Source organism: Aureobasidium pullulans, assembly GCF_000721785.1.
Source record: "Aureobasidium pullulans EXF-150 unplaced genomic scaffold scaffold_6, whole genome shotgun sequence".
Taxonomy (NCBI): Eukaryota; Fungi; Ascomycota; class Dothideomycetes; order Dothideales; family Saccotheciaceae; genus Aureobasidium; species Aureobasidium pullulans.
The window spans coordinates 788,272-810,590 of record NW_021941026.1 but is presented as its reverse complement, the minus strand read 5'-3'; the positions used below and the strand labels follow the sequence as shown (position 1 = coordinate 810,590).

Below are 22,319 nucleotides of genomic sequence, written 5' to 3'. Positions count from 1 at the left end.
CGCTCTTCTTTCAAGCTGTGTAAGGTGCTCCAGATCAGCGATTGAATTATCGTGCGCTGACAGTCTTACGTGTTGACTTTTTTTCTATTGGAATCGTGCCATGTTTTTGCCATCTGGTCAGCCTTGCTCGGGACTGCCCGAAGCTGAGCCGCGTCTTGACGCGCTTCACGAGAACGACGAACCGCTCCTTTGTTTTCTCGCGGAGCCTCCGTGCCGGCTTCAAACTTCCCCTAACAACGACCCTGCCTCAGATCTACGCTATGTCATATCTTGCAGATTTCACGCGGGCTCCACCTCATACCGAGTATCATGTCCGACGATCGCATGATTTGCGTCTCCCTATCCACCTTGCATTTTCCAAAGAGATGCAAATCTGATTCAACCGCGGGGCATCGTGCTTTGTCCTACCTTGTCGATGATGACTGCGTGCGCGGTGGGTACAACGCCCTATCAGCATCTAGGTGATTTATTTGAGGAGCCCAGGATCCTCGGTCGGATCACGGAACGTCTTGACCTCACCAACTCGATATCTGCCTTGAAGGACGGTAACGTGCATACATTTCTTGCCAGAAGAACATGCCAGTCGCTTTCCACGAGGCCTACAGCTAAGTGTCCCCGAACTTTGCCTTCTGCTCTTCCTGCTTCTTGCGTTCTTCATCGGCCTTTGCTTTTGCTGCTTGCAGTTTCTGATCCTGTGCATCTTTCTCCTGCAATTTTTGCTGCAGACTTGTCCTAGCTTGCTTGACTGCTTCGATGAGTGCATTGAGATCAGCCTTCTTCCAATCTGGCTGTACAACCAGACTTTTCAAACTTGTAGCCTTTTCTTCGACTGCTGCAACTTCGGGAATTGAGGACGCATCTTGTCCGATCACATCTTTTTCTGCGGCGAAGATGGCATCATGTGCTTCTTTCATGAGGACCTTGTTGGCCGTTTCTATGACATCCCTGAGGGGTTTAAGACTCTGCAATCGGCAGCGTGTCAGCATGATGATCATTTATCAACCTGTCCGTACTGACCTGTTCCAGCATGCCTATCTCAGACTCGACTGAAGTTGTGTCTAGCGCATCTCCTTGCTGCTCGAGCACTTTTCTGAGCGCAGCCTCTCGATCGTGAATGAAACTAGCATCGCTCTGTACGAGACGGTCTTGATACTCTGACATCCTCGAGTCTGTTTGTGTGAGCAGTTCATTCGCTTTCCTTCTCGCCTCGGCTACTTCGCCCTGTTTCGCTGCTCGTTCTCCTGCCTTTTGGTTCCAGAAATCTTTGACCTCGGCCGGATACGAGGTATGCTGTACTTCCATCTCCCAGTCTGGTAGATGTTGCTCGGCACGATCGAGCCAGAACAGAATTCGCTCGTCTCGATTGATCACGCCAGCAAAGTGGACCAAGAAGTCGCCTCGGCGAACTTGGTAGGGCGCTAAGGTCTCGTTATGCTCCCCCTGATAAGCATTGAACCATCTCTGAGGAGCTTCGACTGTATGTGCTGCAAACTTTTTGTCTTTCAAAAGGGCGTCCATGGCACTTTGGTCTCGGAACGTCAAATCCTGGTCTGGCTTGTAATATCTCGATGAAATAATTGCGGAGAGGAGTTCAACAGCCCATTGGTTGACTCGAATGGGAAAGACGCCGTTGTTGAGTCCGTTCCAGTCGTTTGTCACCAGCAAATGGATATCATCGAACTGGGGCGAAGGAGGCAGGAATATTTCCAACGACACATACGGATTCAACATTATGGTGTCAGCATCAACCCAAAGAAGCCACTCAAGTCGTTCTTCTTGAGGTTTGGCCAATTCTCGTAACAAGAGCGAAAGTATGTACGCCGGCTTCGACCAGACATCGTCCATAATTGATTGACGAAGCACGTGGAGAGGATAGCCATGGAGCTTGTTGTGAAGTGTGTGCGTTTTGACGGTTCTTTCGTATATTGACGATCCGTACAGTACGATGGTACATTTTCCAACTCTGGTCTTGTGGCCCCATTGATTTGCTTCTGGTTCCAGCACTTCTTCAGATTTCAGTGGTGACGAGGATGGTCCGGCTGTCTGACTCGCGGCAGTCGCATTGTATACCGCAGTCGCGTTTGCCTCCAGCTCGGCATCGAATTCAAGATCCGGGTCCCATGTCTTCCAGTACGAGACTTTATTTGAAACCGCATGATGTAGATCTTTCAGAGCACCTTTGATCGATGGTCTTCTGACTGGCTGATTGGCAACTCCATCTTCTCCATCGTAGGCTTTGATGCGATCTTCGAGCTGGTCAGTTTTTGAGGACCTGCCTGGCGCATATTGCGCTCCTGGATACACATTCGGTCCTTCCAATACACTGCTTGAGGTGAAGTCGTAATCGCCGCGATAACTCGCAACGTCGTATTGATCCGCAGGGTTGAATGTGGACGTAACAAGATAGCCAAGGAACATTGTGGCAAGAGCTATGAGCATGAGCTTGAGTCGACCGTGGCCAAAGACTGCGGCGCCCGGGACTGGGTTGGCCATCCAAGAAGATAGTTCCTGCATTTTTACGAGGGAAAAACTTCCATGAGGTTGGTTCTCTCTGTAAAGCGAGAAGTCGCGACGCAGCCGTTCTTTCGTTTTACTACCTTCTACAGCATCCCTGTCTAGAAGAAAATCCGCCCCGGAAGCAAGGTCGTCTCAAAATGGAATGCGACACCACATTCCAGTGTTCGGTAATTCACAAGACTTTGTGCAAAGTTCTGGAACGGCTCAATCTACAGCATCGAAGAATCTACCCGGAAATGCATGTTAATTCTCTATCAAACTTATGACATGCAGGGGATCGTTCTTTCTGTGTGTGCGCCCAAGAGATGAAGAAGTCTGCAAACCACACTGTCATGCACGTCACCGCCGCTTGTCGGAGGGGCTTGCAGCGGCAGTGGCCATGCTGCTGTGTAACGGACAGCTGCAGAAATCAACAGACCACCGTGCACACACTGAGCCGCACGCTCCAGGATCTTGATATGCGAAGTTTCGATGGATCCTTCACGGCAAGTACAGGCTTCTGACAGTATCTTCATGATGCAGAGTCACCTTGAAAGGGTTTGACAGGTCAGTGGTACGGCTTTTTGAGCGTTGAAGTCCCCATACAGATAATGGCATTGCTGAGGTTCTGGACTGGTCAGTCGGTACCAGTTTTATGTCACAATCTGTGAAGACGTATAAGCCTAGGAGGAACAGTTCACAGTCGGCTGCTTGCTCGCTCTTGCATGGCGTGATTGGATGGTACCTGCTTGACATGAAGGTCGAACTACGGCAGTGTACCGGAGTTGACATGTTTGAACGCCCGGTTATCCGCAATGGCAGCCGTCAAACGTCGCTGCACTGCGGATCCTGATCTTCATGCGGAGAACATCTTCATCAATCTACAGATTGAGTCTAGAAAGTCCGCTATGGCGGACATATCTGATCCTCGAAACCAGAATATTTAACAGCCGTCATCTGAAATGTGTATAGGCTTAGCAAGGTTTATGATCAGAGCACCTTCATCTGGGATGTCTTTGACTCAAACAGAGGTCCAATTGGTTTTAAAGGGTCTGCGAGAAACTGCCAACCTCATTCGCCTGATCGTCTCTCCAAGGGTGACGGGAAGCAAGCGTTGCTCGGATGCTTCCCGTCTCTAATATCCTCCATACACTCAAACGGCATGGAGGATTTCTTGCAGCGATGACGGGCTGGGAGCATCAGGGCAGAATCTTGATACCAATGCTCATTAATACATGGTCGGCCGTCTGGTTGGCCATGTCTTACACATCCACGTTGAGTCAGTGATTTTATCTAATCATCTGAGTACTCTTCTGACAATCGTTTTCTCCATTGATCTTGCTGTCCTCGTGGGTTTTCTTATTCGATCATAGTAATAGTGCATCGAAACCTTTACAAGCGTCTATTTGACGCTTTCCGGTGAGTGGCTTGTAGATGAACATCACTCTTCGTCACTGATTCTGACAGTCAGCTGCAGTCACCGTTGCTTTGCGGCACTCTGTCCAAGAATCAACTATTCCAATTCCTCGTGAACCACTCCCATTACCTCGTCGAGCTTTCAGAAAATTCACCGCCGAGCATTCACCCGCCGGCCTGATACTATGCTCTACGAAGCTGCAACCAACTGCAACCATCTGCACGAATCCGCAACTACATCTGTAGCCGCGACACCGTCTGGGAAAGAAAGACTTTGCTACAACGCATATCAACATACCGCTTCAATGAACATGATGGCGGTGAGACCTGGTGGTGAGCAGGGTGCGAATAAGTATTACTACAGAGGTCGGTCTGCTCTCTCGACGGTACGCAAACATTGATCGCTTACAAACCGCGCAGACTTCTTTCAAAAATCTTTCCCCATCTATCGTGCACCTCCTCACCTTGTACCGCAGCCTAACCAGACGGCATATCCATACGCAAACGTGAGTCCTGACAGTCAACACCGAATGAGAGAAAGTTCACTGATCAGATCACAGTACCAACGCACCAGCTTTTACGGTTACCAACAAGCTGTTGCTCTATCCAACAACATGTCGACTCTCTTTGAGCAAGACACGAAGGACTACTTCTTCGATCTAGAGTGTCCTGAGCTCACTGGTAGCGAATCTTCGCAAAGTCCCACTGCCTCGTCTTTCACCAGTGGAGGTTCTTACACTGCGCCATCACCGTCGGCTGACACCAAGGACTTGGTGTTGTGCGAGAATGGAGTCTCTGTGTACTCTCCCATATCTGACTTGTCGCCATTGTCAAACTTCAGTGACAGCTGCTTCAACGTGGACCCAAGCTCCACTTGGTCCGAGCAGCCTATTGTTCCCTCCTGCAATCCATCGTCGCAGTACAGCCCAGACCTATGGTCATGTTCCCAGTACCTCCCATCTCAGTCGCTCTTCGATGTTACTGGTCGTTCCACCATGCCCATCCAATCCCATTCGGAAGGGTCGTATGCTTCCTCGATCCAGGGCATGTTCCCCATGGCCGTGTCCCACCTTCCTGCAGAACCGACATGCTCGCTCGAACAGACCATGCCCATAAGCTTTGTTGATTACGGAGCAGATGGAATGGTTGTTCCTGGACACCTCTTCAATACCACATTGGACAGATACTCCTTCACCGACCCAAGCCCCGTAACCCTCCCTACGCAGTCCATTGGAGATTCTACCTATCTTGCCTCTGCTGTTGATCCTATCGAGGCTGAAGTGACACCTGAGCCGAGCCAACAGACCACCAGGTTCGTCCCGGAGATTGCTCGTAACACCAAGGACGAATATCTCCAGGAAGCTCGTCGACGCGGTCTGTCGTACAAGGAGATCAAACGCCGTGGTGGCTTCACCGAAGCAGAGTCAACTTTGCGAGGTCGTATCCGTATCCTGTCCAAGCCCAAGGAGATGCGTGTCAGAAAGCCGCAATGGAACCGTTCGGACGTAAGTTGTTGCATCCTCGTGTGTTATACTCTCACCTAACATGGCACCAGATCATGCTCCTCGTCGAGGCAGTCGAAAGCTTCTCTGAAGCATCGCAAGGATCATCGTCTCGCAAGACCAACATGCGTCAAAAGAGTAACATGAGCAAGCTGCCGTGGAAAAAGGTTGCCGAGTGGATGCTCTCTCACGGTGCATCCTACCCCTTTGCAGGTGCAACCTGTGCCAAGAAGTGGGAACAGATCCGTGAGATGTCTCTCTAAATCACCGTAAGAGTGTCATGAAGAGTCGTTGGGGGGTCATGATTTCTTCCGGCGCTTTGGTTGGATGACATTTCGTCCCTCACATATGTTATGAGTAGATTCGCGTTGCCTTTTTATTCAATGGCATTGGGCATGGAGGAAGTTGTTTACAGCATCGGCAGGCTTTTTGGCCATGCATAGGCCGTGGACATGTAGTCGTTGCTTTGTCTCGTAAACCAGATAGTGGCTCACAGCCTTAATGATTATCACGTTCTTTTCGTCGCCTTTCGAAATGTTGGATGGTTGTTGTGCGTGACGGAGTTCCTGCCACCATGGAAGGCTTTGTCCTCTTGAAATTCGGGCGAGCTTCGGCCGGTGATGACATCAACTTCTGAACACCACACAACGTGACCATTCCACCTTCCATCTCAGCCAAACCATCTCGCATTTAAGCACAACCATGCAATTAGGTCTAGAAGAAGCTCTACCATCGTTGGTCAAGGCCAAATTTGCTTCTGCGAAAGCCAGTAATGCCTTGATCTTCTCGTCCACTGAGCTTTCTATCTTGCGAACCAAATCTGCAGCACCAGTAAGTTGACGACTTTGACGACAAAGATACCATCCACCGTGTAATTCTTGTATTCTAATCAATCTGCCAGTTTCAACTGCGCTATTGTCCAGCGCTGGCGAAGAAACCAACCGGCGATGGAAAGAAGCAGCCCAGTGGCCCAAAACCTGATCCTTTCGACCAAGTCTCGCCGGAACTGCTCATTGCAAACATCCCCAGTAACAATCCCAGCCACCTACTCGTCTTGAACAAGTACCCCGTGATTCCTCAGCACTTCATAATTGCAACCAAACTCAACAAGCAGCAAACACACATGCTCGAGCAGGATGACCTTGCTGCCACACATGCTTGTCTGAAAGCTTGGGAGGAGAACAAGAACAGTAAACTGTTCTCCTTTTTCAACTCTGGCGAGCACTCTGGGGCCAGCCAGGCACACCGACATCTGCAATTCTTGAGCGTCGATGAGATGAAGCGGGATCAACAGGAAAGTGCAAGTTGGGACCCTTTGATCGAACGCATGTTGGCAGCTCCTGCCGATGAAGGTCAAGGTAAGTCGCAAACCCCCAATCTGCTATCTGCAGACTTCAGGTTCCTCACACCATCGTTTTCAGGATTAAGGACCAACCCCGGACTACCTTTTACCCATTATGCCCTGGAGCTTCCCCATGAGCCCAGCCCAGAGACACTGTACTCGAGTTACAACAAGTTATATGAAACAGCTGCCGCCGCCGTCAGGTCCTACATATCCTCCAACCAGAATCCGGATCTCGAGCTCCACCCGTCCGAAGGCGGATCATCGCCCATCAGCTACAATCTTGCCATGACGACCTCGGCTATGGCCATCGTGCCGCGTAGGAAAGAAGGCGCCGCCATCAAGGACAGTAAGGGTAATGAGGTCGGTAGCGTGGCCCTGAATGGTACGTTACTGGCCGGTACCCTCATGGTGAAATTGGAGGATGAATGGAACGCCCTACGAGATGATCAACTACAACTCGATGGCATTCTGACGGCAATTGGTGTCCCAAGGTAGGAATTCGTTGTGCCCAACCTCACACTCTTGCTGCAAGGTCGCGGAAGTATTCGATGACTCTACAAGTCGCGCGTGAGCGTGACAATGCATGGGCTCGCTCATCAAGAGTCGCTCTGTTTATGTCTTAGAAATTCTCAATACACTATGGGTACCCCAGCACAACACTTGCCGCGAACAGAGAGATGAATGCAAAAGATTAGCACCCAGAGAAACATCATTAATATCTATACAGACACCACCCACGCCGCAGCCGACGCCTTGGAGTACTATGACATACTCGAGCAGTTCGACAATGTTCGTCGAGCTCTATTGTTTCCGTCACCCAGTTGTTTGAGACAGTGTCGCTGTTATTGTCGCGAATAATGAACCAAGGCAGTCAATAGAGATGAAACCATCTCTTCTCGCATATCGCAAGACATACTTCTCTTCATGCATACAACGCTCAGACATGTCTCAATCATAATCTCGACCATACATAAACTCCGATCCTCTTCGCCATCTGGCATGTCATCTCGCCGAAAACGCCAAGTTCCAGCAAGAATGCGCAAAAATGAAAGGCCTTGCGATGAGATCCCTGATAACGACAATGCGGATGCACAATACACCGCTCTTTTGCTCAGAGAGGAGGAGCTGATCGAGGCTGTTCGGATGGTCGACCCCGAGGAGGCTTCTAAGATGGAGAGCAAGCTGGACAAGATCACTCGAGTACCATGGAGCAAGCTCGAACAATCAGACCATTCGTCCGATGAGATACGGCTGGACCGTCTACACTCCATCGAGCGAGCCAGAAACGAAGCCGAAGAAGCCATCCAAAAAGAAATCCAACAAGCAGCATTGAAGAAAGCCCACGAAGAAAAGATCCGCCAACAAGAAGCCCGCCTCGCTCTCCAACAAGACCAAAAAGTTCTCTCCGATCAAGAACTCACCCAAGCCATCCTAGCCTTCATCTCCAAAAGATCTCGCCCCAAAAGATGCCCCGACAATGGCGAATACAGCTGGTCCGGCAAAGTCTTCCACGTCAAACAACAAATCAAATGGAAAGAAGAAGACGACAATTACCTAGCTCGAGATATCAGCAGGAGACTTTGCAGCAGAAATCTTCCATATAAAACCCCGCGGATCCAGTTTTGGAGGGTAAATCAAGAATCGGTTAGGTACTCGAGACTTCTTCCGGAGCATCTTGCTTATCGGCCTGTCGATGCTGTTACGCTGTCCAACAAGAAGGGAGTGGATTATGCTTTGAAGTTGGCTGCGAAGAGGATTTGGATCATTGTTACTCACGCTGATGATGAGGATGTGTATCGAAGGCTTTTCTGATGAACTTGGAAGATATGCTTTCAGCTGAGATCTTGACTTCGAAAGGCAGTATGATGGATGAGGAAAGACTTGGGCACAGTTGGACCACTTGAAGTCACAGGTGCTTGCAGGCATGGGATGGGATGGGCACTGGCAAAACTTGGACAAAGATCTAACTTTATTTTTGATCTAGAGCATGGATTCAAGGATACCATTACACTACCATACAACCCAATTTGAACACTTCACAAAAAAGACCATCCTGTGAGTAATGCTGTTATCTCGATGTCGGACAGGTGCCAGAAGTGATGATCTCACCAAGTCGGACTTGAAAAGGGGGCGACCCTGCTCATATTTTCTCGCCTCAATGTGGCAGGATATCCAGGTGTGAACATGCAATTCCTCGTCGCGAAATGCTTAATTATAATGAAGACTCGTCACAACTTTGGTATTGGTACAACTAGCCCTCAAATCGGGCGGAGAATCGTGTCGGTCTGAAAAATGCTGTCTTGACACATTGACCACTGGACAACGTCTTCACATCAACCCGCTTTCGCCAACATCACACAAACAATAGGATGGGTGCGGCAGGAGTTTAGTCCTCTCAAATGCATTCTGATGATTTGTTGCTCGAAAACAAGTGTCTAGTACATAAAGGGTATCCAGCTTGAAACTCCTAAGGACTGTTACCACCGACCAACCATCCCCAAGTACCATCTATAATCATGAATCATCTCTGTCTAATGCCTTCAGTGTTTGCAGCACTATCGCGCGAGGTTGAACCATCTTTAGGATCAACACCATCGACGCTCTCCGAGATGTGAAGATTCGATTCACTCTTCGCAGCCTTGACAGCAGGGTCGGCCTCGTCCAGGATCGGCTTGCCATCAGGAGTAGCTTGCCACTTTGCGACTTCCTTCTTGAGAGCCTCAAACTCCTTCTCCATGCGGCGACCGAACACATCGATGTAGAAGGTGGCGCCGTTGTAGGTGGCCCAGGTAAAGACAACCATGAGGAAGCCTGCACTGGCCCAGCGATACCAGAACCAAATGGGGCACGGCACCATTGTGACGAGTGCATAAGAGTACTGGATGAGCATGAAGGCAGGTCCTTGAAGAACTTCAGGAAGTGAAATAACAAATTTGCCCAGAGGATTCTTCGCATAAGACTTGCGCAGCCAGGTGAACGATGTAGGACGTCCTGTGGATGATCAGCAAGGGACGCGAGCAGAAATATAGCAAGGATACGTACCAGCAGCGATCTTCTCCTTTCTTCTAACAGTGATCAGGAAGTGATAACTAAGCTGCCAACAAGCATAGGGGACGGTGGCCCAGATGATCATGCCGCCAAGAGTGTAGTGTTCAGGAGAGGAGGGGGACGAGTATCTAATGCTATAAATAGCCGGGAACTTCTCTTTCTGCAACTCTTTGGGAATCAGATGAACAAGACAGTGGAGCGTAGCACAGGGCATGATGTGGATGAAGAGACTATGTGTGGTTAGTAAGGTATGTATGTAGGACGACCGATGGGCACGAACCTTGTGACCTTGTCCAAGGAATGGAAGACCAGGGAGTTTCTCCACATAGCAATTGCAACAGCGTTATTTCCCATGGCCAGGCAATAGGTGCTGATGAACAATCTCTTACTCCCAGGGAAGAACCACATGGTCAGGAGCATGAGGAGGTTGACGAAGTAACACAAGTCGGCAAGGAAGTAGTGGTAGCCAATCTGGTGATACTTGTAGTAGCGCATAGGCATGAAGTAGACCAGTTGAACCGTGTACCAGATGTGAAAGTACTCGGGGTATGCACCGATAAGGTAACCAGAGATGAAGATGTTGAGGACGCCGGTGATGAAGGAGAGCTTCTCACGCAGCGTGACTGCTTTGGCGTCGTTCCACTTCTTACCCAGTCTGTCGACATTGTCCCGCATACGTCTCTTGTACTTGTCGAGCTGTTCGTCGGGCGTAGGCACGCGACGTCTCCACTCTTCGACCATCTTGTCCTTTGCTGTGATGCTGGACACCCTGAGCTTTTGTTGCTGTCGGCGAACCTTGTCTTTCTGAGCCGTGAGAGATTGCTGGAAGCGTTCGAGTCTTTGAGGCAAGGCGAGGTTCTCGAGTATGTCGAACATGGTGAGACGGTCGAGAGGAGGGAAGCTCTCGTCATCGGGCTCGCTCAAGCTTCCATTAGAAGTTGTTCGTGACAAGAGACTGTAGCCCGGCGATGAGGGTTGGGATGTCATGTCTGCGTACTGGTGAGCATCGACAGCTGAGAGGTAGTCTGTATCGGGTGCAGATTTGTGGCCTGTAGCTGCATCAAGACCTGGTTCCTCAGGTTTGGCCTTGAGCGTGTCGGCGGGTTGTGACATGGCGGTGTGGATCAACAAGGGGAAGCCTTATTGGAAGATGAGATGTGTTGGCTCAAGTCAAAGACAGGGAGAAGCTGGACGTTCAAATAAGCATAGCTCTAACCAAAACTTGCAAATGGAATGTATTTTTGCAGAAACACACAGATGATGATACAAGTTTACTTTTGGGACCATGTTGATGGAAGGCACGATGTCATTGGCCCATGCGCGCTAACCGGTGATGGATTCCGCTCCGCTGAGTCCGCTCCCTTGGCGGCGGAACCGCGCGTGACGCGACTTCCCAGATCAACGCGTCGCCCGACTTGATCAGTCTTTCCATGCACCTGTTCGACCTGCAGCAAATCACCTCGTCGCCGTCGCCATGGGCAAGTTAATACGACTGGAGTTGTTCAGTAAGTTCCCGGCTACTGATATACATTACGTTTGACTGTACTCATCATTGCCCAGACTTCAAGTCCTACAAGGGCCACCATGTTCTGCTCTTCGGCGATTCCTACTTCACCTCCATTATTGGTCCCAATGGTTCCGGAAAATCCAATTCCATGGATGCCATCTCATTCGTCCTCGGCATAAAGTCTTCTCATCTCCGTTCGACCCATCTACGCGACCTGGTATACCGTGGTCGTGTTCTCAAAACTTCGCGAATCAACGCCGATGGAACCGCTACCGAAGTTCCGGAAGGCGAGACCCAAGAACCAGAGGCCGAGTCTGGTGCACAAGAGGAGGATCAAGACACACAAACAAGCACTCAACGCGCAGATCCGACCAATGCTTGGGTAATGGCTGTCTACGAGGACGATGCTGGAGACGAACAAGCTTGGAAGCGTTCCATCACTTCTACTGGCCAATCTGAATACCGTATCAACAACAGACCTGTTTCCGCAAAGCAATACAACGAAGCTCTCGAGGCCGAGAACATTCTGATCAAGGCTCGCAACTTCCTTGTCTTCCAGGGTGATGTTGAGGCTATCGCTTCTCAAAGTTCCAAGGACTTGACGAGACTGATTGAGCAAATCAGCGGCAGTCTTGAACACAAGGCCGACTACGACCGCCTCAAGATTGAAGCCGAGAAAGCTGCCGAAGACCAAGCTTTCAGGCTAAACCAGCGAAGAGGCATCAATTCTGAGATCAAGCAATACCAAGAGCAAAAACGCGAAGTCGACAACTACACCCGCAAAGCCGATGAAAGAGACCAAGCCATTGTTACTCACGTCCTGTGGAAGCTGTTCCATTTCCAGCAGGTTGTCGAGTCATCTGGTGCCGAAATTCAAAAACACCAGGAAGAGTTGAAGGAGCACCGCAGAAACGTTGAATCTTTTGAGGCCAGGCTTGCTGAAGCCCAGCAAGAGCAGGCTAGAGCAGGTCGCGAAGTCCACAAGCTTGAGCGCAACATCAAGAACAAGGAGAAGGCTGTCGAGGAAAAGGAGAACGATCTCTTGCCCATCAACGAGAAAATTACCCTCTCTAACAAGAAGCTTGAGGTCTCGCGCAAGCGTATTGCCGAAATCTCAAAGGAGCGTGACGCTCAATCCCGCAACGCCGATCAATTGAAGAAAGATCTTGATGTTGTCCAGAAAGCCCAAAGCAGATGGGAGCAGGAATGGTCAGCTGCACAACAGCAGGCAGGACGTGAACTCAGCGAAGCCGATCTGCAGGAGTACAATCGCTTGAGAGGAGATGTCAACAAGAGAACTGCCGCCGACCAGATCAAGGTTGACAACATTACTCGCCAGCTAAAGACCGATGAGGAGACAGTCGAGAGCTTGAAGAGCAAGGTCGACTCAACCGAGAACCACATTTCCAAGCTTGACAGTGAGGTCGCCTCATTGCGTTCTCGACGTGATGAGCTGAGCTCCACCATCCGTTCCATTAACAATGAAGCGGACGGCAAGAAAAAAGAATTCAACACTTTGACGTCAGAGAGACTCAAGTCGGCTCAAAAACATACCGAGATTGAGGAGAAGCTCAATGAAGTGTTGCACAAGCTCAACGATGCATCGGTATCTCAGCGCGAATCCGAGAAGGAAATAAGAGCTCGCGAAACTGTTGCCGCCATGAAGAGAATCTTCCCCGGTGTTCGGGGCCAACTCTGGTCTCTCTGCAAGCCGAAGCAGAAGAAGTACAACGTTGCTGTCAGCACTGTTCTTGGTCGCCACAATGACTCGATTGTAGTTGACACTGAGAAAGTAGCAAAGGAGTGCATTCAGTACCTCCGTGACCAGCGTGCTGGCCAAGCTACCTTCATCCCGCTCGACACCATCATGCATAAGGCACCGAACGCCAATTTGAAGGGCATGCATAGGGGCATGCGCCTCGCAATTGACACGATTGACTATGAAAATGCCGTTGAGCGTGCCATTTCCTTTGCATGTGGTAACAGTATCGTGTGTGATGATCTCCAGATCGCCAGACATCTCTGCTACGAGAAGCACGTCGAAGCCAAGGCAGTCACACTCGACGGCACGATTATTCATAAGGGTGGTCTAATGACGGGTGGAAATGGCTCGAACGATCAACGCAACGCCCGTAAATGGGAGGATTCGGAGGTCGAGAATCTGCGACGCCTCAAGGACAAACTGCTCGCTGATTTGGGTGCTCTACCAAAAGGTCATCGTCGTCAAGCCGAGGAAGAGACTCTCCAGGGTGAACTTGCAGGCCTCGAGTCGCGCCGCGCATTTGCTGATGAAGAACTCAAAGCGCTTGAGTCCAATATCGAGAGCAAGCGTCGTGAGCTGAAGCATGCAAGACATCAGCTAGAGGAGACCAGACCCAAGTACGAGGAGCAGGCTCATGGCGTCACCACCCTGCGCAGCCAGCTCGAGTCATACTCATCTTCGGTGGCAACTGTCGAGGATGAGGTCTTTGCTGCATTTTGTCAGCGCTTAGGCTACAGCGATATTCGAGCATACGAAGCCCAGCAAGGTAGTGCCCAGCAAGAGGCTGCACAAAAGAAGCTCGAGTTCACAACGCAGCGCAGCAGACTGGAGAATCAGCTTGCTTTCGAAACACAACGCCTCCAAACAACGAAGGACCGCATCGCTAAGTTACAGGCCGACGTCAAGGAAGCACAAGCCAACATCGCAAACCTCGAGTCGGAAAGAGACAGTCTCAACAACGAGCTCGACGAACTCAATGCTGAGGTCGAGCAGATGAACGAGCAGTTGATCACACGCAGGACTAAGTATGACGAGAAATCAGACAAAGTCGCAGAACATCGGCGTGAAGTTGCCAAGCGCTCGAAAAACATTGAAAATACGAACAAAGACATCACTGCTCTACAGGAAGAAGTTCAACGGTCTAACTCGGATCGCTACTCTTTGCTTCGCAAGTGCAGAATCGAAGAGATCAATGTACCGCTTACCCCGCAGAGCAGAAAGCTCGAGTCTCTTCCTCTCGACGGCGGCATGGCTGCAGACGAAGATGCGATGGATGTGGATGAGGAGGAAGGATCTCAACGCGTACCTGAAGTCAACGACTATGGTATTGATCTTGACTTCTCAGAGCTGGACGATGACTTGAAAGAGGACAATTCCGAGCAATGTGAAACGAACTTGCAGGAAACGATCTCGACGATACAAGCCGACCTTGACAAAATGGCACCAAACATGAGAGCCATCGAGCGTCTTGAGGGCGTCGAAGCACGTCTCAAATCCACCGATGATGAGTTCGAAGCCAGTCGCAAGGCCGCCAAAGAGGCCAAGGATCAATTCGACGAAGTTAGAGAAACGAGATCAGAACTCTTCACCAAGGCGTACGATCACATCTCTGGCCAGATCGATCAGGTGTACAAGGAACTCACTCGCACAGCGAGTTTCCCTCTTGGAGGTCAAGCTTACCTTGATCTTGAGGACACCGATGAGCCATACCTCAGTGGTATCAAGTACCACGCTATGCCTCCGCTCAAGCGTTTCCGTGACATGGAGCATTTGTCGGGTGGTGAGAAGACTATGGCTGCGTTGGCGCTTCTATTTGCGATCCACACATATGCACCATCGCCCTTCTTTGTGCTCGATGAAGTTGACGCTGCTCTCGATAACGCCAATACTGCCCGCCTGGCCAATTATGTCAAGGAGCACGCAGGCCCCGGCATGCAGTTCGTTGTCATTTCTCTCAAGGTAAGACCCATGGAGTCTACACGATCTAAACAATCCGCTGACATGAATCACAGACTGGACTTTTCCAGAATAGCGAAACCCTTGTCGGTGTCATGAGAGATCAAACTGTGAACAGCAGCAGAACGCTCACCATGGATGTAAGTTTCGAAAAATCGCTTCGATCAAATAACTGTTTACTGACATGATGCCAACAGCTCCGCAAGTACCAAGCTGCATAGAACAGCTGATGCAGGCAAGATGCATGGAAGGAAGGAACGAAGCGGTGTGTCTCAATCTAGCCGCGCATTATATCATTGTTGTTTTTCTACAAAGCACGCACGGGAGGAAGTTACGCAAGGGAGAGAAGTGGCGACTGTTATTATTAGCTATTGCTCGATACCAATCAACACGAACATGTGAATCCAAGACCAGCAAGAAGGGTGTAAGCAAACGAACTGCGCAAATTCGAATTCACTCTACATAAGTACAGTACAGTACACTACTAAGTAATAAACGATAACAGTAAAACATGGGCCAGGAAGAAGAGGGAAGGGGTCGTAAAAAGAATGCATGCTTTTTCTTCGGCTATGTGTAGGAAACGGAAACCCATTCTTCCCTTTTTGTGTGCTCCAAAAAGAAAAGATCATTGCAAAAAAAAAGGACATCAACTCCCCACTTGTGACTACTTGACTAACAACACATCACCATATTTCATCCTCGTTCCGGACATTCTCCACCGTCTAGTTTCTGCTGCCGAAGCCACCACGTCTGTAGGCACCGCCGGAGGAAGAACCGCCGCGGGAAGAGGGAGGCTCGTATCTGCCGCCAGCAGCGGGAGGAGGGGTCTCGCCATCACCGCGGGGGGTTCTGGGGGCCCAGCGCTCGCGAGGTGCGGCGGCGGGAGGTGCAGAGTCGGAGGAGGGAGCGGCACCGCTGGCACCACGCATGTGAGGAGGAACGTAGCCCGAACGCTTAGGAAGGGCTGCCTCTGCGGTGGCGACACGCTCGTCGGCTGGGGGTGCGGCGGGAGGTGCAGCGGCCGATTCGGCTTGAGGTGCGGGCGAGGCAGGAGCGGGTGATACACCGCCTTGAGCGGCCTTTGCGGCCTCGCGCTCGCGCCATGTGGGCTTGGAGCCGGCGAGGTTGAGACGAGGTCTCTCGCCTGAAGAAGCGGCAGGCTCGGCGGGTGTAGGTGCGCCGGATCTCTCCCAGCGGGAAGGTGCTGCGGCGGCGGCAGGTGCTTGCTTGCGCTCGGCACGACGAGCCTCTGCTTCCTCTTCGCGTTGGCGTTGCTTTTCGGCAGCGGCAGCGGCTTCCCTGTGATGGTGTGTTAGTTTTTCTGTTACAACTGATGGGGTGAGTATGGTGGCAACGTACTCTCTCGACTTGACTCTCTCTGCCTTCTCCTTCTCCATTCTCTCTCTCTTCTCGGCATCGGCACGCTCCTTCTCTTCGGCCTCTCTTGCCTCTCTCTCCTCTTGCTCACGGGCTCTGGCCTCAGCCTCCTCAGCCTCTTGCTTCTCACGAGCCATGCGCTCCTTGACTTCGCGACGGCGTTGCTCCATCTTCTGGTTGAGCTCCTTCTCTGCGACCTTGCGACGCTTCTCAAACTCGGCGTGACGCTGCTCGGTGACATTGCGCTTGAACTTCTCATAGGCGGGCACCAGACGGCTGAGACGGTGCTTGAGGGCAACGGCCTCCTTGTGCTTCTCCTCGGCATCCTTGAGAGTCTCGGACTTGGTCTTCTCATAGGCGGCCAAATCGCGCTCACGCTGGGTGTCGTAGTCAGCGCTCAGGTGCTTGAGCTCCTCCTTTCTGTAGGCACGCTCAAGATGGTCGATTCTCTTGGCGGTGAATCTGAGCTTCTCGCTCATCTCGTTCTTCTCCTTCTCGAGAGCCTGGAGCTTGATCTGGCGGATACGGCCAGTGTCGAGCTCGTTGATATCGAAGCTATCAATATCAACACCCTTGACACCCTGCTTGAGCTCCTTAAGCTGACGCTCCATCTCCTCTCTCTGAACCTTCTCCTGTTCCTGTCTGATGCGACGAGCCTCACGTTCGCGTTGCTCGTCAGCCAGACGCTGGACTTCAGCCTCCTGAAGTTGTTGTTGACGGAGTCTCTTCTTCTGTGCTTCCTCACGCTCCTTGGCAGCCAAAGCGTTGGCGGCGGACTCCTTCATCTTCTGGATGACCTCCGAGCGGGCAATAGTGTCGAGGTGCTCCTTCTCAGCGCCAGCCTCAGCACGCTTGAGGGCAGCCTGCTTAGCCTTCTGGCGATCCTCGTTGAAGGTAGGGTCGACATATTGGCAGGTGATGTAGAGAGCCTTGGACAGACGGGTGAGCTGAGAACGAACAATCTCAGCGGGAGTGCTCTGCAAGCGCTGGACGACCTCTGAGCCAGCGGCACCAGAGCCGCTGCCAGGGTGAAGAGCACGAGCTGACGAGAAGACGTCCGAATCGAAAGTCAAGACACCAGTGGCGTGATCGATACGGATGGCGAGGTCACCCTTCTTGCAACCGTTCATAATGAACTTCTCAATGGCGGCAGGGGTCATTTGGAATTCCTCGGGGAACTGGGCAAGGTTAAGGACGAACTTGAGCTCGACAGTCTCGTAAACTTGAGACAACTGCTGGAAGAGGCGAGTAAGGATAACCTGCTGGAGAGGCAGGACGTACTTCTTCATCTCAGGGTCGGCAGCAATCTGGGTGAGAATGGGGGAGATTCTCTTGCAGATGGAAAGAGGGTGGAAGTCAACCTCGAGGATGTTGTACAGCTCACGAATCTCGGGTCTGGCACGCTTGAGGAGACCCTTGTTGATGGCGTCCTTGAACAGAATGTCACGAGTAGGGGGTGCGGACATGCCGAGAAGGTTAGTAAGACGGGTGTTCTTGTTCTTCTTGGCCTCGTCGACATCGACGAGAGCGCCACGCGAGCGGGAAGTGCTAATGACAGGGATAGCGAGAGCGGACAGAACGACAAAGGAGGCGGCCTTGGTAAGGTCGGCATCACCGATGTTGGAGGGGTTGTCCTTCTTCTGGCCCTGGCCAGCGTTCATGATAGCAGCCGACTGGCGTAGAAGGTTGCAGTAACGGCTCCAGGCAGCGGCGTGGAACAAGTAGTTCTCGCTGACGAGGAAAATACGGGCGAGCTTCTCGAAGTAGTTGGCCATCATGACGTTCTTGGCGGGACGCTTGCTCAAGGAGAGAAGAGTGTGGGTGTCCTCGACGGACTTGAAGGCCTCCTGCCAGAGTTCGAGCTCGACGGCAACGTTCAGCTGCTGGAAGCGAGTGTCGAGATGGCGCTGGAGAGTGTCGGGGTCACTGAGGTTGATGGCGTGCATCTGGGACGAGTACTTGGCGGCATTCTGGAGATGGTTGCGTAGCAGCTCACACAGTCTGCGGAACTCGGTCTTGCGGGCGTAGCGGAGACAGAACTGGAAGGCCTGGAGGGTGACAGTCTGGTACATAACCTCGAGTCTGGCGTTGTTCTTGAAGATGTCCAAAACGGTGCGGTAGGTCTCCCACAAGAACTTGAGCCAGGGAGTAACGATGGCGCGGTCGGTTCTGTCGCGGGCTTGCTCTCCAGAAACGGTCGACAGGAGGATGGACTCAGGTGTCTCGCTGGCCTCGAGATCACCAACATTGGCCAGGTCGGCGGATGTCTCTGCTGCGGAAGAGACCTCATCAGCCTTTGCCTGGGCCTCGGAGACCTTCGACTCGGCGAGTTCGATGAAGCGCTTGAAGACGAGCTATACGTGTGTCAGCGGGTCGATAGACAGAGCAGTGACCGTGTCGGAGTGTACCTCAATAGTGGCGACATTGGTGTTTTGCGAGGTGTTCTTGTAGTTGTAAAGACCATCCTTGGCAGCCTTGCCCTTTCTCAACTCAACACAAAGTTCGACAAACAGGAGCACAACGGGTTCCAGAGAGGCGATGGTGCTGTTGCGGGTGCGCTTGGAGGTGACATGCTCGTGGAGGATAGTCAGAGCCGACTGCTTCTGGTTGACTGCGATGAGCTCCTGCGCTCTCTGTTGTCACAATACCGTTAGTTTCTGCTATGCTCGCGCGACCAGACTGCCAGAATGACTTACCTTGAGCACGTTCTCGGGCTTGGTATGCGGTGGAGGAGGCATTTTGAATAATAGCGACCTTCCTGTCGTTGAACAAGAGCACGCCGTCAAGATGTTCGATTTTTCCCAGCGTCGCTGCGACGTGCGGCTCGCTTGTGATTGGCTACACGACTTGTTCGCGCCAAGACTTCGCGAACTTCTACTTTTCGGACTTTTGCTTTGGAAATGTTCTTGCTTGTCAATCTCAGGATATTGAGCATTGGTCCTCTGCCTTCATACATCAATTCACGAATGCGCAAGATGATAGGCTGTCATGTAGACGGTGAAACATTGCAGCATGGCACAAGATGTCTGTGAAGGTGTTCCTTCCATCGGTCCTTCAACCCTTTCACTCACGTGTCTGGCGCGTGGTTCATACTAAAACATGAAGAATTTGTGAGTACACACATCGAACGCTATGGACAGATCAGTCCTGAGGCAATATTCCATTGGAGTTGTGCAAAAGTGGTCGGTAATATTGGCGGCCAAGCGGCCATCAGGCTCAGGTCAAGCGGCTCAACATCCCCTGACTGACTCTCCGGGGTCGGTCAGGTTTTATGTTTCTGCAAAGGGATGATCTGCCTCAGCAACGACAAGTTGTAAATAGTTCCAGTTGCAGTCCGTCCCAGAGCTGGACTTGACATTTCTAAAAGTATCTCTTTGCGTTACACAAAAGGCGATCGGCCAGGCGGTCAGTAAAGGCAGTTATTCTAGATAGACCACCGGTTGCCAAGCAAAACGCTGTCCACGGCTATCCCTAAATTGGACGCAATTTGAGGAGGAAGCCCTCTCGACCACAACCGCTTCCCATCCTCAAGACACGACGATTCCTGCATCCTCGCCGCCGTGTAACGTCAGTTTTCAGTGGTCTTCCTCTTCACTGCGTCGCTCATTACCCCATTCGTCTCCCGGCCACGAGAACCACACGCGCGCGACATACTCTTCTTCTCCCTGCAATCCCGGTCCATTGGCTCCCACGCCTCGCCCATCTACCGTACGACCTCTTCGTGCACAGTTTACTTTTCGTCAAGCTGACCGCTTATGACAGTCGCCAGCAATTGTCGCCAGACACTCGCCTCTGATCCCTCCCGCTCCGCTTGCCTTTATACCCCCGCGCCCGTCCTCCACTGTAGTCGCTCCAGTCCTCACACACCTCATCCACAATGTCTGCGCCGTACGAGATCCGTAACAACGATACCGGTAGAAGCAAGAAGCAGAGCATGGCCGAGCTGAAGCTGCGCCGTCTCAATGAGCTCAACCAGAGACTGCAAGAGGACCTGAACCGTAGAAGAATTCCTGTTTCCGAGGCATCCATGGAGTGAGTCTGCACGGCTGTCGCATCGTGTATACTCAAGTACTGACATCAAATCTCAGCCTAATTGCTTTCACCGACAAGGAGCCCAAGGACTTCATGGTTCCCAGCCGCTGGGGCACCGTGAGTATACCCAGATCAATGTCAATGTCTTGCTATTCCTGACCCATTTCTAGATCGACAAGCGCGACGACCCCTACGCCCCCCAACAGTCTGGCGGATGCTGCATCATTATGTAAAGCAGTTCTCCTTTTCCTTTTACAAGAGACATCATACCGGGTTACCAGCACTGGCGTTTTCGGTGGAGAGTGGCGGTTCGTGTTTCAACTTAATCATCTTTTTTCCTTTCTTTCATCCTGAGCAAGAGACGGCAGCACGGTAGACTGGCTGTGCGCTCCCGGGAGGTACTTGTAGCATAATGTTCTTACGGATTGATCAATTTCGGTCTACATTTTCTTTTCTCAAACAACAAAGCAATCTAAATTGCCATGTCTCCGCTAAAAGGAAAAAATCGTGCGAGCCCGGATTCCTTTACAGTCATTGCACCCGTTCAAAGGATTCACCGATGATTGTAAGCACGACCAGAGATCCAAGTGGGCCGGCCAGAACAACATCTCGAGACGGGGCCCCGAGAGGAAACTGACATCGAACGCCTGGAGGTTTTCAAATCCGCGAAAAGGCATCCCAGATAGATGTCAAGCAAAGGTGATTACATTGCCCATTAACATACTTATGTGCAGTCTTTGCAGACTGTCTGACCGTTCGCTAAAAGTTGGACTGGGTTCCGGTTGGTCGCAGTCTATCTGGTCATGCCTACCTTTACGATCTAATCTATAGCTTGAGTTCGTGTACCTATTCGTATGGCATCGACATAAGGGAATACATGCGGATGTGTACGTTCTCCGGAAGAGTCCTCTCTGTTCGGTATGGAATCCCGTGAGGGCCGCCCTTAAAGATTAGGCAGAAACCGGCTCCACGCCCGTGCCTACTCCAGTCGCCAGTGAACCAGATGTTAGGACTACTGAGTGACATCCAGTGACATTCGCGCCCCGGCCTTCGGCACATAGAGCCGATTCGCGACAACAAAATTTGGCCGCGAATCGGAACGTATGTCTACAATACATACCCAAATAGCTGTTGTCTGGCAAATCGGTATGGTGGAGAGGTAGGCAAGGTACCAAAGTACGATACCGAGGTCAGAGGCGAGCACTCTGGAAGATCTACGATGGCTGCAGCAGGTCATCAGGACCACAATGCGCCACACAGTATGAAGACTCGATCATAATCACATTCGATGCATCAACGGAAGCGTCGTATAGTGCACTTCAAGGCCTTCTATGCACTCAAGTGGGACCCATAGGTCACTCGGTTCGAAGTTGCTCTGAAGGTCGATCCAGGGAAGTCGGGCTAAATGCAATTCTGAGATGTTTTAGCTCGTGCACTGGCCGCCTCTCTCCAAAGTCCAAAACAGGGTCTTCGGAGATGCTCTTTTGGTGGAGAAGCATACTTTTTCCGTTATCTCAACATGCCTTGAGGTGGTCCAGGTGGCTGGTACCATCCTACTCCTACACATCGAAGTGGCAGCTTGGGAGAACCTTAGACCGAGGTAACTGTGCCTTTCTGCAACCTCTATTGCCAGGCTTGAGTAGGTGGTTATTTGGCAACACGCCCTACTGGAGCGCACTTTGTTCAGTTCCTAGCCCGCAGCCGCCCGCAAGCACCCACCCCACTTTGACCAGCACGGCCCACTTCCATCTCTCCATTTCAACCCGTTGGGTCAGGGAACCAGTCAGCCGGTTGCTCGTCACCCATCTCAATCGAAATTCGAGCCATATTTTTGCACTCGGCACCATTACTGTCGCCGACTCAGATCCGCATTTCAGC

General features: G+C 51.4%; 8 protein-coding genes across 8 annotated transcripts; 5 read left to right on the top strand and 3 right to left on the bottom strand.

Moving 5' to 3' along the window:
• Positions 1–1,254: 1,254 nt before the first annotated feature.
• M438DRAFT_255399 (uncharacterized protein) lies at positions 1,255–1,977 on the bottom strand (the record flags this gene model as incomplete). Its single annotated transcript, XM_029899709.1, has 1 exon — positions 1,255–1,977. A coding segment is annotated over one exon (723 nt), but the record flags the coding sequence as incomplete, so codon positions are not given.
• A 2,993-nt stretch (positions 1,978–4,970) lies between these two features.
• On the top strand, positions 4,971–5,590 carry M438DRAFT_344416 (uncharacterized protein). Its single transcript, XM_029905225.1, has one exon. It carries the CDS (start codon positions 5,019–5,021, stop codon positions 5,454–5,456), a length of 438 nt encoding a protein of 145 aa, XP_029762189.1. The 5' UTR covers positions 4,971–5,018; the 3' UTR covers positions 5,457–5,590.
• Positions 5,591–6,116: 526 nt separating this feature from the next.
• Positions 6,117–7,254, top strand: M438DRAFT_373511 (putative bis-tetraphosphatase; the record flags this gene model as incomplete). Its single annotated transcript, XM_029908429.1, has 3 exons — positions 6,117–6,245; positions 6,316–6,772; positions 6,836–7,254. 3 exons carry the CDS (start codon positions 6,117–6,119, stop codon positions 7,252–7,254), a joined length of 1,005 nt encoding a protein of 334 aa, XP_029762188.1.
• A 215-nt stretch (positions 7,255–7,469) lies between these two features.
• On the top strand, positions 7,470–8,581 carry M438DRAFT_188425 (uncharacterized protein). Its single transcript, XM_029899234.1, has one exon. It carries the CDS (start codon positions 7,684–7,686, stop codon positions 8,569–8,571), a length of 888 nt encoding a protein of 295 aa, XP_029762187.1. The 5' UTR covers positions 7,470–7,683; the 3' UTR covers positions 8,572–8,581.
• Positions 8,582–9,130: 549 nt separating this feature from the next.
• Positions 9,131–11,053, bottom strand: M438DRAFT_294163 (uncharacterized protein). The gene is made up of 3 exons (XM_029901836.1): positions 10,088–11,053; positions 9,802–10,037; positions 9,131–9,750 (listed from the first exon to the last, which is right to left on the bottom strand). Exons 1-3 carry the CDS (start codon positions 10,918–10,920, stop codon positions 9,281–9,283), a joined length of 1,539 nt encoding a protein of 512 aa, XP_029762186.1. The 5' UTR covers positions 10,921–11,053; the 3' UTR covers positions 9,131–9,280.
• Positions 11,054–11,281: 228 nt separating this feature from the next.
• On the top strand, positions 11,282–15,339 carry M438DRAFT_390933 (RecF/RecN/SMC protein; the record flags this gene model as incomplete). The annotated part of the gene is made up of 4 exons (XM_029909059.1): positions 11,282–11,312; positions 11,368–15,035; positions 15,089–15,172; positions 15,230–15,339. 4 exons carry the CDS (start codon positions 11,282–11,284, stop codon positions 15,251–15,253), a joined length of 3,807 nt encoding a protein of 1,268 aa, XP_029762185.1. The 3' UTR covers positions 15,254–15,339.
• A 415-nt stretch (positions 15,340–15,754) lies between these two features.
• On the bottom strand, positions 15,755–19,147 carry M438DRAFT_270307 (uncharacterized protein; the record flags this gene model as incomplete). The annotated part of the gene is made up of 4 exons (XM_029900378.1): positions 15,755–16,331; positions 16,392–18,763; positions 18,818–19,042; positions 19,106–19,147. The coding sequence occupies 4 exons, from the start codon at positions 19,145–19,147 to the stop codon at positions 15,755–15,757; spliced, it is 3,216 nt and encodes a 1,071-aa protein (XP_029762184.1).
• Positions 19,148–20,009: 862 nt separating this feature from the next.
• M438DRAFT_344409 (uncharacterized protein) lies at positions 20,010–20,840 on the top strand. The gene is made up of 4 exons (XM_029905224.1): positions 20,010–20,117; positions 20,172–20,441; positions 20,498–20,558; positions 20,612–20,840. The coding sequence occupies exons 2-4, from the start codon at positions 20,287–20,289 to the stop codon at positions 20,672–20,674; spliced, it is 279 nt and encodes a 92-aa protein (XP_029762183.1). The 5' UTR covers positions 20,010–20,117; positions 20,172–20,286; the 3' UTR covers positions 20,675–20,840.
• The last annotated feature ends 1,479 nt before the right edge of the window (positions 20,841–22,319 follow it).

Excerpts from the sequence above, each read along its gene's own strand:
- M438DRAFT_344416 (XM_029905225.1), top strand. The coding sequence starts at position 5,019 with ATGCCCATAAGCTTTGTTGATTACGGAGCAGATGGAATGGTTGTTCCT.
- M438DRAFT_188425 (XM_029899234.1), top strand. The coding sequence starts at position 7,684 with ATGCATACAACGCTCAGACATGTCTCAATCATAATCTCGACCATACAT.
- M438DRAFT_294163 (XM_029901836.1), bottom strand. The coding sequence starts at position 10,920 with ATGTCACAACCCGCCGACACGCTCAAGGCCAAACCTGAGGAACCAGGT. Across the intron at positions 10,038-10,087 it reads TCCTTGGACAAGGTCACAAG|TCTCTTCATCCACATCATGC; the intron begins GTTCGTGCCCAT and ends AACCACACATAG. Across the intron at positions 9,751-9,801 it reads AAAGGAGAAGATCGCTGCTG|GACGTCCTACATCGTTCACC; the intron begins GTACGTATCCTT and ends GATCATCCACAG.
- M438DRAFT_344409 (XM_029905224.1), top strand. The coding sequence starts at position 20,287 with ATGTCTGCGCCGTACGAGATCCGTAACAACGATACCGGTAGAAGCAAG. Across the intron at positions 20,442-20,497 it reads GTTTCCGAGGCATCCATGGA|CCTAATTGCTTTCACCGACA; the intron begins GTGAGTCTGCAC and ends ATCAAATCTCAG. Across the intron at positions 20,559-20,611 it reads TTCCCAGCCGCTGGGGCACC|ATCGACAAGCGCGACGACCC; the intron begins GTGAGTATACCC and ends ACCCATTTCTAG.